The sequence below is a fragment of the Perna viridis genome, chromosome 1, assembly GCF_037379345.1.
Source record: "Perna viridis isolate PV_CMFRI_1.1 ecotype Kerala chromosome 1, ASM3737934v1, whole genome shotgun sequence".
NCBI classification, from domain to species: domain Eukaryota; kingdom Metazoa; phylum Mollusca; class Bivalvia; order Mytilida; family Mytilidae; genus Perna; species Perna viridis.
In genome coordinates this window covers 30572178-30592815 of record NC_142445.1, presented here as the reverse complement: position 1 = coordinate 30592815, position 20638 = coordinate 30572178, and the positions used below count along the sequence as shown (strand labels likewise).

Sequence of the window (20638 nt, the reverse complement as noted above, 5' to 3'; positions counted from 1 at the left end):
AAAAAACAATGAAATCAAAAGAATGTTATCCAGGGACAAATATCAGACATGGAAAACTGACTTACACGACAAAGAACATAAAATAACAAAATTACACATACAAAGTAACAAAGGTAAATGACCAACTCGGACTCTGGGGCCCTCTGCAGATCCAGGTGTTATAAGAATAGACCTGCAGCAGCGCTACGCTTGTCGTAAAAGGCGACTAAAAAGGCTCAGAAATCTAGCCGGGGCTAGACGCTCTGCCTACAAAGTAACTGGGATGTGCCCCACAGGTGGTGGAATGGGGTGCCCCTGGCATATTACATGCAGGGGTTGTCAGGCTATAATACGGAAAACCTGACCGCAAACCATAGTAGTGCACCGTGTTGGGAAAGATGTCACTTTCCGCGTACGTTAAAGAACCTTGCTGTGGTATTCGATATGAGTAGGAATCTTTGCGCTCCACCACAGGAGGCTAAATTGCCCCACCCTGCCCATCCATCCCTTTTTCTAGTGGCAATCAAAGTTTGTCGACCCTATTATCCTTGTGTCCCTTTTTTTTTTTCATTTCATCATCATTTCATGTTCATTTTATCATCCTTTTCATGTTCATCGTCTGTATATATCTGAAATATTGCTGCTCGGACGTTAAACCCCAACAAACAAACAAACGGACTATGGGTACATGGACCAGGTGTACCGATAGAGTAAGCGTCTTCTTCTTTTCTAGAAACACCAGTACTCCTACAATGTAAGAGGTTGGTATTCCGTTCCTCCATACCCCAAATTATTAAGGATGTTACGAAGTCTGAAAATAATTTGCCGGACAACTTCTAGCACTCCTGGGGTAGAAACATCAACCGATTTGCCCATAAAAGTCCAGGGTTGACGAAAGAAAAAAAAAGAAAATTATGACACGTTGAACAAATTAGTTTTCATGGTGCAGATGGATACACCGTAACGATCCGCGAGTTCATAATGACGATCATAAAACTTCTGAAGTGATGACTTCAATCGTGTAGCAATGTAACCCTGTTCCAGATACATAATTGTTAGAATAGTAGAATAATAGAAGTGTAGCGCAATACAAAAAGTCTGCGTAGCAACGGCTGGCTCAGGCACAACGTATGATTTATGATATGAAAACTCTATACGCAGGTGCTGAAGGGATAAGATGAAAAAGAAGCAATATACTTATCAATCATTACCAATACCACACTCAGCAACCGGGCCATTGAAGAAATTCAGCATTTCATCAACCATCGATGCATCATAACATCAGACGTACCGTCTGATGAAAACATCAACCGCAGGGCATACGGCCACTGAAGTTATGGCTTCTTAAGGATTCCCAAACCTGAATATCTGACTTTAACGTTATAGATGCCCTACCTTATGACTGTAAGTGCTAGTATTAATTCTCAGAAAAAATCTAGAACAAAAGCCTTCTTCAACAGATGTCTGATTGGCCTAAGAAAATAACCAAAAAGAGTTTTATAAAACATTCCCACATATAATAGACACCAAAACAAGAAAATTGATATGAATGTGTTATGTCCTCCGTCAACACCATAACGGGATATCTAGGGAAGCAATATTTTAGATACATAGTGGGAAACGAAACTGAGGTCGATCTACAATCAATTGGAGGCGAATATCAGAGAATAAAAAATAAAATACATGGATAGATATGGGAGAAGGTTGAGTACTTAGCCAATTAAAGATAGGGATTTAAGTGCTGTCGAAGATATGTTGAGAATTTGAATTACGCATCCCCCCGCAAAAAAAATCGATGTTTTGATGAAAAGTGCCCTTTTGGAATTTGATCGGATAATTTTAAACAAATCTTTGAAGTAAATTAGTTTTGTTGATTAAATTGCATTACGGTGGACAAGAAATATATTTTCCTACATTTTGAAATATTCCTGACTTATAAACAATAGGTAACTATTACTTATAAAAAATCGATCACCTTTTTACTCATCAAAATCATCGGTCAAGCTTTCTAGAGTGTTTGCTTGATACAGGGCTAATCAATAAATTACCATTTATTTGTGACTGATAACTGACGGTTAGTTATGTCTGGCCTTAATAAGTGTATACTGCATATTATATCCATGCAGAAAACCAGAGATAAATTTTTAACATGTAATTCCTTACCCCATTCCGACTTCAATGCATCTGGATGTTAATGATATGAGCGGTGATACAATTACATAGATCAAGACACATATACTCTAGTTCCATAGTTGTTTTGTAATAAATAAAAGACTTGCTTCCCGTTTTTTTCTGAAGTCGCCAGAGCCTTCAGATTTGTAAAGCCTGATAGCATCTGAAATTATCTTACACTTCCGCAGTAAAATAGTCCCATTAATTAAATTAGCCCACTTAGGTTCAAATGCTGATAGTCAGGTCCATTTTATAGGTATTGTTAATATATCAAATCTAATTCTATGTTATTTACGCCAATAAACAAGCCCAATAAACAACTTTTACTGGGAACTAAACATGCTAATTACTTTGGATTGTCTTAACAACGATTCAATTAGAAATAGCTAACCTCTAACCTCTGAACTCGCCATGGGATATTTTAAATACAAAAAATACAAATTTTATATATTGTCAATTTCTATATGCTGTATACGTATTTCAAGAAGTAACCTCTCATCAGCAGCATTAAAATCAAATAGGTAGGAAGATCATAATCAAAATATTAGATGTACACAAGAAATACTCATAACCAAAACTATCGAAAGAGGAAGCCAAATCCATCACCGAGAGGTTCTATCATATGCAATGCAAGGAATGAAGCGTCGGTGTTTTTAAACTTGGAATACTGCAATATTTCATAAATAGGCTAGATAAAATATGATATTATTGGAATTAGAAGTAATGAGTATCGATTCTTCGTACAGATTTAGTTTCGATTAATCAATGAGTCGAAGCTAAATATAAATAAAGGATTTTTAGAGGCACTGACTACAGAATAAAAGTTAGTTCTGTGCACATGGAATAAATAAGTCATTCTGTAGCGTTATAATGAACTTAATTTTGTAATGGCTTGTTGTTACTTAAATAGAGTTACAAGAGTAACTCAAATGTTACAGTTTTATTGTAATAACCTTGTTGAACACTTCTGCAGCGTCGCAAAAAAGGAATGATTCTTCACAGAGAGTGTCCTGAAGACCTCTTTATATTTACGTATCTCAGGAGTCGAATATCAAATGCGCATTCCATTTTATATGTGCCGCTTAACGCACGTGACGTCAACATTTTACCGTAAACAATGACCTTCGATGCTGTGATCTGTGCCTTTGGTTTATCAGAAAATCTTAGATAACCTTCAAGATATTTGCTGTACGGATAAAAACTTTCGGTAGTACTATACGGTAAGGTCAATTCTGAAATTTTGGTCTTATTGTTTTGTTGAAATAAGGCTGTTTAAAGCAGTCTGCGCAGAATTATATGTGTTCTGTCTTAAGAAAAAGTACCAAAATTGTGTGAAGGTTCAGGTAATTTATAAGTGATTTAGTGTTTATTGTTATAAAATCCAGTACCCATGGTAACATTCTGAAAAAAAAATATTATTTTAGTTTTAGTACAAATCAGTGATGCCTTTCCAAGATTAACAGCAAAGTACTATGTTTTATAAAATATCATGCTCTTAGACACTAGACAGAATAAAAGCATGCATGGAGTGGTGGAAAATTGGTAAAAACAATAACACCCTATTTGTTTCCTTTTCTCACAAATTCAGTTCCAAATGTTCGTGGGAAATAAGTTTTTTATTTTGTAAATCAGCCAGCTGATTCTGAGGAGAAAAACTAATACGGCAGGTGACTGAACCGTTCTTCATTTAAATTACACCTGTTTACCATCACATATATTACATCTGTCTATGTAGAAATGCTTAACTACATTTAAACAGTGTATCTACCAAAATATGACCGGGTCAGCTTGGTGTGCAAAACAGTGCGGCTAAATGTAACTGTATAGTGCACTTAGATACAAGGCAAATTCCACTCAAACATGAATTAACTTTGTCTCAGGAACGCCATTAAAGGAATAATTCAAAATGGTCAGTTAAGTGCCGACTCACTCAATGAAACAATAAATAAAATTTGCGTTTTCGTGTACAAGTGGATTACAAAGCATCCCTACATTTTAAAAATTATCAATACTACTAAAAATAACCAGGATTCAACACGTTCAAATCAAAACTTGTAGTTTTCCTACTAAAATCTGTAAGTTTGATTCCAATTTACTCAACAAAAAAAAAACCCGTCACTTTGAATAAAAGAAGTTCAATATTGGAATTAATACTTGACCAGACCATTCTTACTGTACAAAAAATAAACAATGTATTTAACATTTAAACATACAAAATATCATATCGTACGAACCACAATCGAATTACATAAATCCCCACTTTAATCTAGTAATTCATAACTCTGTCTCGGTGCCATATTTTTAGAAGTCACTCTTGCATTCCATCTTACTATTTCAATCCTAAACAATTAAGTTAAATGTGAAAGTGTGAGTCAGTTCATTTAAAAAAGTCGTTTCACTGCCCCCTCTTATAGAGGACTGTACGTCACGTAAAGGTAAAATCTTAAATCAGGCATATCTGTTATCAACTTTTTCACATCTCCTTAAACACTTCTATTTTCACTTCTAGATAACCCGCACTCTCATTCAATGTCTCTGAATCACTTGACTCAATCTGGCTACTAAATGTGGCATTACTTTCTCTTTCAATGTCTTTTTCCCTGCCTCAATACTTCCCTTCTGACTACTCTCCCTTACTACATTTTCGTCATCTGACTCCTCTGTGAGATCTTTTACCGACACATTACTATCGTCCTCTGTGCTTGTCCTGCGTTCCTGTATTTGCCACACATGATAGATGGGAGGTGTCAGTGTTTCAGTCTTCATCGCTGTAATCCTGGGATCAGCGACCCAAGATGCAGACAATATGTATATTTTTCCATCCGAAAATACAACTTTCTCCTGCATTTGTACACAATTGTAACACGGTAACACGGACCCAACGTTATAAGTATGAGGTATGATTTTTTTTCTAAACTTCCCCTAAGGAAAATGGCCTCCGGGGCCTTATTTAATGAACCAGTTTAGTGGTCTCATGCTCGGACGATCGATAGGCCTTTAAAGCTGAAGGGAGCAGTTTTTCCCAGTCATTCTGAAATCTATGGGCACATCTACAAAGTATGTTTTCTAATGATCGATGTCATCGCTCAACTAAACGGTCACTCTGCGGACGAAAGTAGTTCTAGTCTTATCTATGCGGAGTACTCTACATATTACCTGGTCCGGGTACCACATGTAACAGAATTTTGAATATGAAGTACCACATCTTGCTTATAGTCCAACCAGTCAAATTGTCTGTGGTTTTACGTATTCTCAAGTATCTACTATGTAGTTCATCATGCAACATTTCAAATATTTCATGTTTAATTTCATCTGTAACAAGCAGCTGCAATATTTTTCCCAGTAGCATTGAGAACAATACTTTTTAGTGATGTACTTTGAGGAGATATTTCACCGCATTTTGGTTGGTCAGTCGGTTCCCTTTTCATTGCATTGTCTGAACTTCTGCCAAAATTGGATCTCTAGCCTGGGCTTCAGCCAGTTGTTCGTCCGTTATGTGTAAACAACGAGGCTATGTCGGTGTCCTCGTCAGACCCCATATCAGAGTTAATTTCTTTAGACCTGCGACATGATTCATAAGTTTCATTATTGTCACATTCTTTTTAATCCTACTTATTACAATGCTAACAATCAGTGTGTGGACGCCGCGATAGGCAATCAGCGATTCCAGGCAGTTTTCTGGCCTATGATGCACCTTAAAATTGTTGGTATTCAATAATGTTTTCGACATATCCGAGTGACCTAGGTTCAGCTATTAGTGCAATGTTTAAATGTTCAAATGCTTTTTCACACTCGTCAGTCCATATGAATTGACAGTTTTCTCAGTTAACCTTTGCAGTGGTTTGTCTTTTACTGCAAAGTTTTTCACATATTTCAATTTGCATTTGAAAATATCCACTAGACAAGTCGAGTACGCTGAATTAGGTTGAACCTCTTAACACCTATTATGAGTCATCGATTCGCGGGAGGGGATTTTTAGAAAACTTATTACTGTGTTTAATTAATATAGAATGCAACTGTGAGACTTGCGTATCCGCTAAAATCTAACTACTCTTGTTTTCAGCACCTCTAAATGGTTCTTAGGACCATTCTCTTTAATTGCACCTTCAATATGGTTTTTCTCATTTGCAAGAACAGCTGGGGCTTCTATTGGCTCACAAGAAGCTACGCACATAGCCCGTGATAACTCGATTTCTGATTCTGTGATATTAGCCAATCTCAAAGGGATTTGACCAAAACTAGGATCAACAAGTGAATTAGCAACCAAAATATTTTGAACATGTTTCGTGTGCACTGGATCCACCATTGCATTTATGTGCCCACTTGAATCGCCAACCACTATTACAGTTACTATTTCAGAATAAGTGGGAATTTTAACATTTTCACTTTGCGAAATTTTAAAGATTGTGTCAGTGTGATTATCTTTAGAACAAAGTATTTTGCTTTTTCCATGGTTAATATGCCATACCTCATTTCTAGCGCAGATCAATGTTTGGTTAGAAAATCATAGCCTATCACGCAAAGACATCTACTTCTGCAACTGTAAATCTATGTATGATCTCAATATTACCTAACCGTATCGACATTCAAAAAACCTCCATTGTTTTAATGTACCCACCATCGGCCAGGCACAATATCGAACACCTTTTGTTTATTTTAGGCCTTTTTTTTCCTTGGTTACAAGAAAAAAATTCTTGGGTGTGTAATGCAAACAGTAGAACCAGTGTCAATCAAACAATTGATTTAAACGTCAAGTATAGTACATTTTAGGAACAAACTATCATGGCTTCAAAGTCAAAGAACTTGTGGTTCTGCTGTTGACTAGTCCTCGTCCCCAAACATTAAAGGTTTCCCTGGAGCGCATAATTGATATCTCAGTCTGTTTGTGTACCCTGAGTCTTTTTAGTTCTTTAATCCTGGAGGTATGTTCCCCTTTTAGAACGTGACCTTTCTACAGACGTTTGGATGTTGTTATGTGCTTTGTCGTATTTTTATTTTCTACAGTCCCTTTTAAATCGCGGTAAAAACATATTACAGTCTTCTGTAGGTTTTGTAACCGACCATCTTTAAGCTTTTCTATTTAGTCACCTACGTCTGCGAGGTGGGCTGTTAACTCATTTTCCGTGTCATTCATTTCATCTATCATTCGAATGCCTTATCATACACCATGCTGTATTTTTAAATCAACGGTAAACGATTCGTATTCAACCCCGAAGCAAGCACAATCATCGATTAATTTTGGTTCCCTCGGGAAGACCGACATATGACTTTTGGATCATTTATAGCCCTGGCAATGTAGTCCTTAGCTGACTGATTTCTAAGTCGCAAGTGCGTATGGACACGCTAGAGGGGATATTCGCAATATCTCTTGAGCCATAGCAGGCACTAGAGTATACTTTTCTTTGTAACTCATGCCCCGCATCAGTTTTCATACGACTGGGCGGAGCCATGGTGTCGAAACACCAGTTGCTCTCTAACCGGATATGACTGTTTTCCTCACAACGCATGTTGGGGGGAAACCTTCCGTGTAGGCCCATAGCACTGGTTACCTTGACCGCGAAGACGATTTAGTCTAGATTTTCTCCTAGGCTTGCCAATTATTTTCTCAGAAAATGACCGTAAATTACCGAACGCCGGTGTTAGAAAAACCGTAAAACCCGCGTTAGGGTTTATACATGGGTGGTGGATACACTGAACCAGAGTTTTTTTGTCCAAAATCATAGAGCCAATGTTCAGTCCAGAGTTTATTAAGCACGTCACACCACTCGTTTAAATCGCAAACATTATTCTGTTTCTAATCCAGTGAGTCATTACTCTTGCTCCTTATCATGAATTCAGCGCGAAGTACCATTCTTACAAATTGCATTTCGTTTTGTTAGCGTTACTCCGACAGTGACGTAACGTAGCCGATCAGTTGTTGATTCAATGATTGATTTGTACTGCTGTCTTGTTACGTACGCTTATCCAGCTATCTCAAACATACGCTAATCACACACATTTTAGTGCCGTAACCAATGGATAAGTTAAAAGCTGTCCAGGGAGGCCATAGAGGAGCTATTACTTGATTGGTAAACAGAACTAACGAGGATACCCAGTGTTGAGTCCAACAACCAAGATCTAGCGGCGATCTTCGATTCTTTAAAGATGAAACAGAAAGTGTTACAAACATTGGACCGCACATGCAAAAGCTTATCAACTTGCCTAGCCCTACTATGACTGTGAATAATTTGAGCGCATTTTATGACCACATTAAAACTAGCTTTAGAGGTTTAGAATCTTTGGAACAGAATCATGAATCCTACGGTGCACTTTTAGAATCTATCATTTTTCGTAAACTATCTACCGACCTCAGACATAAACTCGTTACGCAAAGCGATAAGTAAGGAATTACAAGTATAAGAAGCAGGTCAAATGAATATTTACGACGAAGTTACTCCAACCGCATCGTTTGTCACAAAAGCCTCTATCAAGTCAAAGATACAAAAAAAAAACGTACATGAGGGCATCCAACAACATTATGCATTTATTGCAAAATACATCACCATTCCAATGAATGTATTAAACTCAGAGAGAGCGTAGGCCGATACGTGATTATGAAGAAAAAAAACAACTATGCTTTAATTGTCTGGGTAAACAGAGAGAGCTTCAGATGTCAATCCCGCTTAATATGCACAAAAATGTTACAAAAAAACTCCACACAAGTCTTTGTAACAAAGATGATCATACCAAAGAAATTCACAAAACGCCCACCATTGTAAAGACAGTGAACACGGAAGAAGAGGACGCGTTGTCGATATCAACCCTATACAATACAGCAACGCAACCAGTTCAAGCTCACAAGGTTTTGTTAACAAACGCAATTTCCGAAGTATGACACAAAAATATCCATGTACACGCTTAAAACTTATTGGACGAAAGATAACAGAAGTCATTTATCTCTGAATATTTAGCCACTCAGTCGCAAAGCAAGCCGAACGGGACCGCTACAATAAATATTGCCACTTTTGGAGAAATTTCTCAGAATGTCAGAAAATGAACAAAGCTATGATAAATCCTTTTGACCGAGGATGGACAACTATTACCAATGGAAGTACTTGTGGTACCGAAAATAGCAGCTCCACTGAAAAGTTTTGCGAACTTAGAAGAAGCCATCAAACTACCAATCTTTCAGGTTTAAAGCTAGCGAACCCTGTGAATGGAAACCAGAAATGTTAGATCGCATTGTTAATTGCTGTCGGTTACTATTGGAAAATAGTTGGAGATAAAGTTATCCGTGAAAAGGCTCAACTGCTGTTAAGTTGGAATACCTTCCTTCCGGTCCACTGAATGAACAAACATGTAGCAACCCCTCTGTTAAGTAATAAGGAAGATGTATGTTGATCAAACGTAGTGTATTCGAGTTTTCAAACTTAATCGATCAGATGCAAGTTAATACAAGATCTAACGTCATACAACACACTAGTGTACTATTACATTAACCAAACATTACTAGTTCGCGCTATTTCCGACATTCTGGGGGCCGCGAAAAGTAAAATTGTCACATATTGAAATTGGAAAAAATTTGAAGCTGTTGAAAATCGGTAATATTCTAATAGTCTTCATGTAGTTTTTATTTGTAAGAGGTAACCCTTCTTTCGTACTTTCGGCGGCATTAACAGTTGAGAGAATTTAAATTTCATTTCTTCACATTTGTGAGTGATGTATTGGAGGAACTGCAGATTGATATGAGTCCCAAAAAGGTTACCATGTAAGCGTATCTCCGCTGAATGTGGGTAAATTAAGTTTAAGCATGGGTGGATGGATGGAATTCAACGGTGCTGATTTGTATTCTCGTTAGAAAAAGGACAAAAAATCTGATCAAAAGACTTCAGAGAGATTCAAAAATGCTTGAATTAAATGGAGATATTATAGCAGACCAAGAACGGAGAAGATTAATTGAAAGGGTACCAGAAAGCGAAATTCAAAACACGACCAAGCGAATTCACAATATTCCACATCATGCAGTACAGAAAGGTTCTGCTACTACGCCCATCCGCATCGTGTATGATTGCAGTCGTAGAGAGTCGTCGAATAATGCGAGCTAGAACGAGTGTCTCATGTCCGTCCCTCCAATTCCCACCGGTTCTATTTAGATTTCGCCTTGACAAGTACACAATGTCAACCGATATAGAGAAAGCCTTGTTACAGACTGGATTAGATACCGAAGACAGATATGCGACCAGATTTGTTTGGTTGAGTGACCGAGAAGATGCTACCAACCCTTTAGTAACATATCGATTGAAAGTCATATTGTCCGAAACGACATGGTCTCCGTTCTTATCAAAACTCTAGGACTACGTCGGAAATTGGAATCTGACAAATTACTTTTCAAAAATATTATATCAAATGCCAAGGAATTTACCACGAACCACCATTTTAAGAGGTGTTTCTAGAAAAGCAGAGGACGCTTACCCTACCGGTGCACCTGGTCCATGCTCCCAGTTTTTAGTGGAGTCAAAGTTGCTCATTTACTTTTGTTACTTTGTATGTATATTTTTAGTTACTTTGTGTTATTTGTTGTGTATGTCTGTTTTCCATATCTGGTCTTTGTCCTTGGATTACATTCTTTTGATTACCGCTATAACCTTGGTTCCCTTGATTACTCTTCCAAACTTGACACAATAATCTTTTGTTCACTCGTTTATGAGATTTTCAAGCCGGAATTTATTAGCACACGATGATATCCGATAATGGAACTACCTTTAGAGCAGCTTCGAAGGAAATCACGAATTAAACACGTTCCTCGTCCGTGGTATGGGGGATTTTGGGAACACATGACCGGATAAACTAAAACGTGTATGATTACATTCTTTTGATTACCGCTATAACCTTGGTTCCCTTGATTACTCTTCCAAACTTGAAATCACGAATTAAACACGTTCCTCGTCCGTGGTATGGGGGATTTTGGGAACACATGACCGGATAAACTAAAACGTGTATGAAGAAAGTGTTGGTCTTGTGTGAATATGGAAACTTTACAAACTGTAATAACTGAAATTGGAACCTTCTTATACGACAAACGTATAACATATGTGTCATTGGATGCAGAGTGATATGATCAGACATTTTTGGAACAGATGGCGAAATGAATATTTGACTTAAAATATATAATAATAATCAAAACATTCAAATAGGAGACATTGTGCAAACCGAGGATGATTCTCCAAGAATAAACTGAAAACTTGCGAAAATAATTGAACAAAAAAACGATCGGATGATCCGCTCGGTAAAACTTAGATCCCAAAATGGAATTATAAACCAACCGATATCTAAGTTGTATCCTTTAGAAGTCCAATTAGATAAAGTTAAACAACAGATGACAAGAATAGACAGATATGCCGAAAATGAAGGCGAATAGAAAATGCATAAATAGACATCGTAATGAACTACGTTATAACTACTGAGTGAGATAATTCGAAGAGTAACATAATATTTTATAATCGTGAAATTCATAATTGATTTCATTTCTTTTGTTCTTTGGCCGAGTATATTGTAACAAATTGCATTTCCTTTAGTTAACTTTACGCCGACAGTGACGTAACGTCAACGATCAGTTGTTGATTAAATGCTTGATTTATACTTCTGTATTTGTATGTATATTTATCCAGCAAACTCAAACACACGCTAATCACACACACTTCTCTATGTCACATGATTGTCGAAAATACAATGTGCATACCCCAAAGACTTAGTTGTGACTCTACCGGAGATCAAACCCACGCACTTTAGGGTTAAATGTATTGCAGGGTATAATTGGGACATTTTAGTAATTAATAAAAAAAAATGTATATTTAAACATTTTTTAAACCTGCTTATATATCAAATAAGTCAAGATATTTAAAAAAAAAGATAAAAAAAAAAGTTTCTTAGATAATTGTAAATGCATTCATATGTTTTCCCCATGTCATTTTGAATTTGACCTTGACGTTTATTTGTAGAAGGATACACATGTAATAATGTATGATTTGTTCATCTGTTATAATTATTACACTTACATTGGTCAGGCTGAAGGTGCTTAAAAGTGATCACGTTGTAGTTAAAACTACGTTAAAATTTATTTTGATACACATCTTTTGTTATACGGCGAATACGCACTATAAAAAATAAAATCCAACAATGAACAATTAGATTAATGTTTATTAAACCGTTGGTCGTATTTTCATTTCCACTTTTTTCAGTGTAGTACCCTTCTTCCATGAGTTCCAGAAAACTGACGTGAATCCCCTTGTCCCCGCCGGTTGGTACGGTCCATTTATATTGGAACCTCCACACCATTTATACCACCAGCCTCCTTGCCACCAGATGGCACAATTGTCTTTTCCGAGACCATCATTGTCCTGATCTTGGGTGGTAAACATGTGATTGTTATTTGCTGCAAAGGAGTCGCCTAAAACAAAACATTCGTAATTTGAATGCATGAAGGAATTCTCTATATTTTATAGGCATTTTACCAAAATTCTAATAACAATACGAATTCCATAAATTTTCGGTTATCTAAAAAATAATACATTATTGTTGATCTGAAATATGCTACATATAAGAAGGAAAATATTTGGATAAATGATTAACACGAAAGTATACATAACTAAGAGACATGACGAGAGGCACTATATAACAATGTTACACATTGCATATTTTATAAAATTTAAAACAGTTCAATTATATAAGTTTGGCTTTTTCTCATATTTTGATATGCATTGAGTCACTAATCAGTTGTTTTCAAATGTTGGACAACGAACCAGAACAAGACATTTGTCATGGGATATTGCCCAAATTCTTCCTGTCAAAACTCCATGAATTTATCTATCACGTCAGAATAACTTAATTTGTCAGACTACATTGAACGAACAGTTGTGTCAGAATATCTTTATTTAGCACATTATGACCTTACCCGCCGTACCAGAGTATCCCCCATTTATCATGCGGTATTTTGATGCTTCATCTGCTACAATGAAAACTGTGTATTCAGCATAAGCAGTGTCACCTGTAAAGTCCATAAGGTCAAATCGAACTGTATATGCTCTCCTGTTAGTCAGTATGTGTAAATTGTCGTTTCCTGTATTAACAAAAACGAATGCATGATAAAATAAAATTGAAAATGAATATTACTTAAGCACAGGAATTTGTATGATAAAGCAAATGTTTGAGAAAATATAGATTTTGATGTAAAGCATTTGTGCTTTGTATGTTTATATAAGTTTGAAATTCTCACAAAAATAATTAAAATTCTACATTTTATACTGTATAAAATGTAGAATTTTAATTATTTTCCTGAGAATTTCAAACTCATATAAGCATACAGAGCCGAATTTAACAAAATAATGAAAGTGAAGTTCGCCATCGCTCGCTATACATATAGTTCTTGGCATAGTCTCACAAATTATCTTGATAAGGTACAGCGTCGAACAATAATAACAGACTTGGTCTTTCAAAATTCAGGTTCTATAAAGCCTGAATTGCTCATCTGGGGAATTTGAAGTCATATGTTTATATCATTTGATCATTTAAGCAAAAAAAGCTTCCCATAAAAACAGTTCACTTTACTATCACCATAACATGTGGTTTCAAAGAAGTTGATCTTTTAAAATTGGCGAAACAGAAGCCTAAAAGGTTCTGACAGTAATCTTGTTGAACCAAAGGTTTTATCACGTCTATAAGAGTAGTCAAGAGAAATGAGATTCTAGTGGAAATCAAGAGAATGTAATCCAGGGACAAAAACCAGACAAGGAAATCAGACAAACACAACATAAAGTAACTAAAATAATACATACAAAGTAACAAAAGTAAATGAGCAACTCGAACTCCATAAAAACTGGGAGAATGAACCAGGTTTTCCGGTAGGGTAAGTGTCCCCTGCTTTTCTAGAAACACCCGCCGAGTAGCTCATAAAAAGTCAAGTCCGGCGTAAATGAAAGAGAAAAGAAAAACTATGATACGTTGAACAAATCAGCTTTCATGGAGCAGATGGATACACCGTCACGAGTTCATTAGAACGACCATTAAATTTCTATAGAGATGACTAAAATCTTGTATCAATATAACCCTGTTCCAGAAGCCTATCTGTAAGTTGTCCAGGCCGATATGAAATGTCTGCGTAGTTACGGTAAGCTCTGGCATGTGCTGAAATTTCCCTATAGTGCTTCAATATAAATTTGACTGGCCGCAACCACTCGCTGAGATAGATGGGTCAAATAAAATGTAAATCATTTGTAAAGGGCATTGGTGGTTTCAAACCCAACAGGTTTAAAAACATAAGCACTTATGGTTCGATAGCTGATAGAGAGTTGATGTTTGACAATTGGTCAGTCAGAAGCTTTGACAGCGTCCGTCAGCCATTCTGTTTGAAGAAATGAAACGCAAAATATTTCTTCTGTGGAAGCTCTTCCCTTCATCATTTCTGCTAAGATTGGTTGATAAAGTACAAAGGTTAAAGGGTTTCATTTAATTTTGCAAATTGAAAAATGACGCAAAGTGACGGCATGAACCTCTGATCAAGGAGAGATGGAAATAATTGGTAGAATAATTAACCTATCCAATGTTCGCCAATTATATCTCCAAAGCCCGCCTTAAAATCTGTCCAATTTCTGTAAAAAATTTCGCTTCCATCCTGCCGTCGCTGGACTACCTTCAAAGACAAATTAAAAATTACTTTCTTTATTGTATCATTAAATATTTCCAACATAACATACTTGGATAAGGCAGTTTTCAAGTGTGCTTGATAACTCGAATTTTGAAGCCGTACAATCAAGCATAGACCGAGGACAAAATGAATTAATGAAGTCGAAGATAAACCTATAAACACATTAAAAAAACAACCAATATATTAAAAACAGGCACTCACACAGTAAATTTAAAATAAGCGAGACACTCTTTTTTTCGTGCGTCGAATTTCTCTATCTAGTATCTAACCCTGTGTAATGTTCTTTTTAATTACCGTTCCAATCCGGGTTCAATTGATTTGCCTTTTACAAAACGTGGGAACATGGACAAAGGAATAAACGTCTTTTCAGGACAAAACATGATCAAACATATCCTGCACTGTACACGCTAAATCAGAAATGTGATGTGCAACATTACAGAAACCACAGCCCGAACACAGGTAAACGGTCCAAACCACTTAGACACATACATTGTGCTACCTCAGAGAAAGCCAGTCGTTACTCCATTTAAGTAACGAAAATTATGACACTGTTTTCGATATATTACCAAAATGCTAACAAATCCGTAATTTGAAAAAAAAGACGAAAAGTAGTAAGGTCAAAAAGGACCTCGAGTTCCTTAAATCTTAAATTTTTGTTTTATCATTGTTATTTTTATGACAGTTTTTAAATGTTCAGAAGAATTTACTTGCTAAAAATACAGTTTAGTATTTCTACATATATCAAAAAAAAAAAAAAAAAAGAAAGAAAGAAAGAACGAATCAAGGGAACCAAATTTCAAACGATAACCAATAATATCATTATTCATAGATAAAGAATGAACGAGAAAAATACAAACAACAACGAACATAAAAAAAACCAAAATTACACGTACAAAGAAACAAAGTTGATGCGTAACTTTGGAATTCATCAAAACACCGGAAGCATATGATACCGATGTACGACATCCGCTTTTCAAGTTGCATGCCATATCTAGTATAAAACGGAAGAGTTAAACTGACGAATTTAATAAATTGATGGTCAAAATTGGAATAGTATGCACAGATCGGCCGTAAATCGGCTCACGGCAAAGAAAAGAGGTTTCGCTAAAGGAAAACGAACCAACAACTGAAAGTTCAATAATTTATTATTGTATGCCATAATAACATCATATCATATACCAAAATACTCCTCTCATTTAGCACAATCTTTCATAGCCATTTAAAACATTTTAGTAACTGTAATTCATGAATCTTGCATATAAAGATGCCAGACTGCTATTAAACACACATCTTTTGTAAGTCCATGTTTACCTATAAAAAGAAAACAAAAGTGTTTAACAAACATGTATCTAGTGCAAGTTACCCTTTGTTATGGTTTCTAAATTAAAAAAAACTATGCTTAATTGTAACAATTAAAATACTCAGAATGAATTTAAATGGAAGCCATTTATATTGGGACTACTTTCAATTCAATTTATAGCTACTTACCCTTTCTCTTTAAGGTAGTAGACCTGGGGTACCCCCAAAATTTTCCGATAATTCAATTTTCTTTAAATCTGTACATGATAATACACTAACTATGGCGCATCATTTGTCAAATTTTAAGAAAATTCACCGTGTAGATTTTGAACAATGAAGACTAAAATATTGGTACTTTTTTCAATCTTAATCATTTGCCAAACTGAACCATATCTGGTATTTTAGGGTCATTTGACAATATATTTAAATAAATAACTAAATATTAAGTCAAATACACTTTAAAAGGATTAATATATCAGATTTAATATCGAATTTTATTCTTTCCATTTTGCAGAAGAGATACTAGGCTTCAAATTTAACAAAATAACAAAAAGGGGTGTCATTTCCAGCTATTGGTTTATATAAAAACCTCTATTTTGCAAGTAATTCAAAATTAAATTTTCATATAAAACTGATATTATATTTTTTAATGTTTTAATGATAGTAGGGTAAGGCATTGAAATATTTTTTTTATTTATTCATTATGGCTAAAATCGTGTTAATATTCAATAAGGTTACCAAGTATCAAATTATGATAACTTATATTGATGAAAGGGCATTGCCAGGCACCAAAGTAATGTCACAAATATTCATACTTCTGCACAAAGGGTTAAACGTCTATGCTAAATGTAGTTCAATGCTGGATAGAGTCATATGCTTAACAAAGCAACAAATGAAAATAAATTTTAAAGTCTTCCCACCTTATAAAATATATTCCCCAATGTATCCATTTAAAACATTTAATCGATACTTCAAAAGGGCAGAGTTACTGGGGCTGGCATTTCCCTTTAACATCAGTATCACTTTGAAGCTTGCATATTAGGAGTTATTCAAATTCTCTGGTGACTAAAATCCTTTCAGTTTGGATTACCTCCCTACCCTAGGTCTACTACCTTAAGTCAGAAAAATATGGAAGGCCATTTGGATCTAATTCAATGTGTTAATATTAGATATATACATGACACCATGTAAGAAAATGCCCTCCATACATTATGACAAGTATCACAGAGAATCATAAGAATACTTTGTACTCGTTTACTAGTAATAATATATACATATATTTTACGACCGAAACCTTAACAGTTCAATTTTGAAAATTATTTAATGAAGTAAATTAGTTGCCCCAAAACAGCTTAGTAAATAAAGCCAATGATGGGGCATGAAACCATTCGAACATTTAAATGGTCGAGAATTGATGAATGAACTAATTGCGGTGACAATCTGGCGAAAAGTTGAAACCTAAGATATTGTAAATAAAAACTAGATAAATTCCCGCATATACTCACCGATTTTAAATAATCAAACAATTTGTCTCTGTGTTTACATCCTTGCTTTCACCGAATAACAGCTAACACGCAACCGGATGTTATACGTCGTTAAATAAATCAACAGCGAAAGGATGTATAATGCAGTATAAATACAAATGACAGCAAATAAGATGACTCTTTTTTCTTTTCATTAAAGTGATATGCTTGCTTATAGGTAATGCATAATCCATATTATATTTTTTCGATGTCTTCATTTGTCGATTATCAAGCGAAAATATTTTGTTGACTTAATTATGAGGTCAACGACATTAAAATACGTGAAATAATCCACCGACAGCATTATATCTTGTTTGTACAACTGAAATGCATTCATCTTTATCAAAGAGTAATCAAGAGAACCTTGATTCTAGCGGAAATCAAAATGTTATCCAGGGACAAAAAACCAGACATGGAAAACAGACAAACACAACCAAGAACATAAAATTACCAAAATAATACAAACAAAGTAACAAAGTAACTAAGTAAATGAGCAACTCGGGAGAATGGACCAGGTGTACTGGTAGGGTTAGCGTCCTCTGCTTTTATAGAAACACCAGCCGAGTTGCTCATGAAGAATTACGTCGGGGGTAGACAAAAGAGGAAAGGAAAACATGTTGTACAAATCAGTTTTCAACATTTTATAGCATTGTAACAATATAACTTACAGTCCATCCCCCAGATGATATATCCATGTCACAATAGACGTTGATTCTGTTGAAACTCGACGGATTTATTGTGTAAACTCCACTTCCGGATCCGGGTGGAAGACAACTGCAATCCACACGATCTATTTGTAAAGCTGTAACACAATTTTAACTAGAGTTATTATATTAATAGGTGTATCTAATGTTGTAGAGTAATCAAGGGAACTAAGGTTATAGCGGTAATCAAAAGAATGTAATCCAGGGACAAAGACCAGACATGGAAAACAGACATACACAACAAAGAACATAAAGTAACTAAAATCATGCATAAAAAGTAACAAAAGTAAATGAGCAACTCGGACTCCACTAAAAACTGGGAGCATGGACCAGGTGCACCGGTAGGGTAAGCGTCCTCTGCTTTTCTAGAAACACCCGCCGAGTTGCTCATAAAAAGTATATGTAGCAATAAGAAGCAAGAACAAAAATAAAATAGACGCGCATAATGGAATAATATTTTTCGAGTTTCTTATATCCAACGTCAAAGGGGTAACTGTGATACATAGCGATGCCCCCTACCCCTATTTGAGTTAATTGATAAGTTCACAACGATTTCAAAGCCATTCGAATCAAAAATCGTGCAAGGCATGACCTGAAAGATTTATCAATATCAATTAAACGGTCAAGGGAGTATATAAAACAGTATAACAGACGTACAGATATATGGGCATGTTGATCACTATATACAATCAGCTTTAAAACGTGTATTTTATGATGAATATCGATCAATATTTATGTCCTCGGTTGGGTAGAAAGAAACAAAACTTAAGCAACAATTCATTGCAAATCAGAAATTTATCTATCACATCATTTGATACTATAAGCAAATGGTAAGACCTTTATTCATTCATGCTAATTTATCGTATAACACTAAGACGGTTTAAATTCAACTATAAATCAAATCTATGGCATAAGTGACCATTCCTAGAAGCAATGATATACTTTGTTTTCAAATAACGAAAACAAACATTTAAGTAGAAGTCTTTATACAAATCTGACAGGAGTTGATTCATGCCTGTCAAAAATCCACCAAATTCATTTCTTGTTCAGAAACAGCAATAGACCCCATAACCCGTCTCAGTTTTTTATTTAGGTGTTGCGCTTTTAAGATAAAATTTATATATGTACATGAAATCAGCACTTTGCAAGATATCGTTCTTAATTTGGTAGATTTTAGTGGGAGGTTATAGAGTGATTTTCTCAAAATTACGATGTAACTACAGAAAAGACTATTGTCCCCCCCCAAAAAAAAAAAACAAAAAATAATGAAAATAAAAATAAAGCATATGTAGACCAAAAAAAGCATCGTTTGTTCCGTTGGTTTTTCTACACGAGGAATCACCTTATCAAAGGCAGTATCTGAATTTTATATGGACTTGAATTTAATTAGAAACAATGTAATGTCATATGGATATCTTTTCATGGAATACAAAAGTGGAATTTCAAAATATTTAAAGTTTTTAAAAGAATGTTTCTTAATATATGTACATTAGTTTTATTGGACTTCCATCAAACGGTTGTGCCAATGTGGACGTGTTCCACGGAGTAAATAAGTTTTTAGTTTATGTTTATGAATATTCAGGCGGTATATAACCAAAGTTAAAATAACAACTCATTACAATCTGCTTTTCAGTTAATTTGTAAGTCACTAATAAGAAAAGGGGGGCATAGAAAAGTACTTCTTGCTTTACCTAGCTTGCATGGTGTATATATGGCGAAACATATATCATAATAAAATGAACAAAAATAAAAATTAAAAAACTGCAATATGAGCTGTTAAAACTTTATTTGTTTTAAGATTGTAATTGCTTTTATCTTCATTTTATGTCTTTATGCATACCTTATTTGAACAATTTCTGAGAAGTTTTTTACGAGCTTAATAAATAACTGAAATTTTCCATTTGTACATTTCCTGGTAATGTTTTGAAAAAAGTAGATTTCCGGATTAAAACCAAAGTGATATGCTATTATTTGATATTTACCAATCATTTAATTGCGTAAATTATGTAACAGAATTAGTTTACAATTTTATCTATACTTAATTACAAACAGGGCTCCTCCTACATGCTTTGCTTTTCTAACCGGAAGTTGAATTCCTGTTGTAAGACTAGTAACAGTTACTGTCAGCTATTTGACCAGTGAAATTGTGAAATATTAGACAATTGCAAATTTATGAATAAATGTTTTGCGTACTATTACAATAAATTCACGAGTCTTAAATATTTTGTCTCAATATGGGAAATTATTCAATTTGACTTCTAAACCCGACAATTTTGATCTAT

General features: G+C 35.0%; 1 protein-coding gene across 1 annotated transcript; it reads right to left on the bottom strand.

The window, feature by feature from the left end:
* Window positions 1–11821: 11821 nt before the first annotated feature.
* LOC148628318 (ficolin-2-like) lies at window positions 11822–18401 on the bottom strand. The gene is made up of 4 exons (XM_088564717.1): window positions 18321–18401; window positions 14719–14815; window positions 13082–13246; window positions 11822–12577 (listed from the first exon to the last, which is right to left on the bottom strand). Exons 1-4 carry the CDS (start codon window positions 18345–18347, stop codon window positions 12330–12332), a joined length of 537 nt encoding a protein of 178 aa, XP_088420843.1. The 5' UTR covers window positions 18348–18401; the 3' UTR covers window positions 11822–12329.
* Window positions 18402–20638: the final 2237 nt, after the last annotated feature.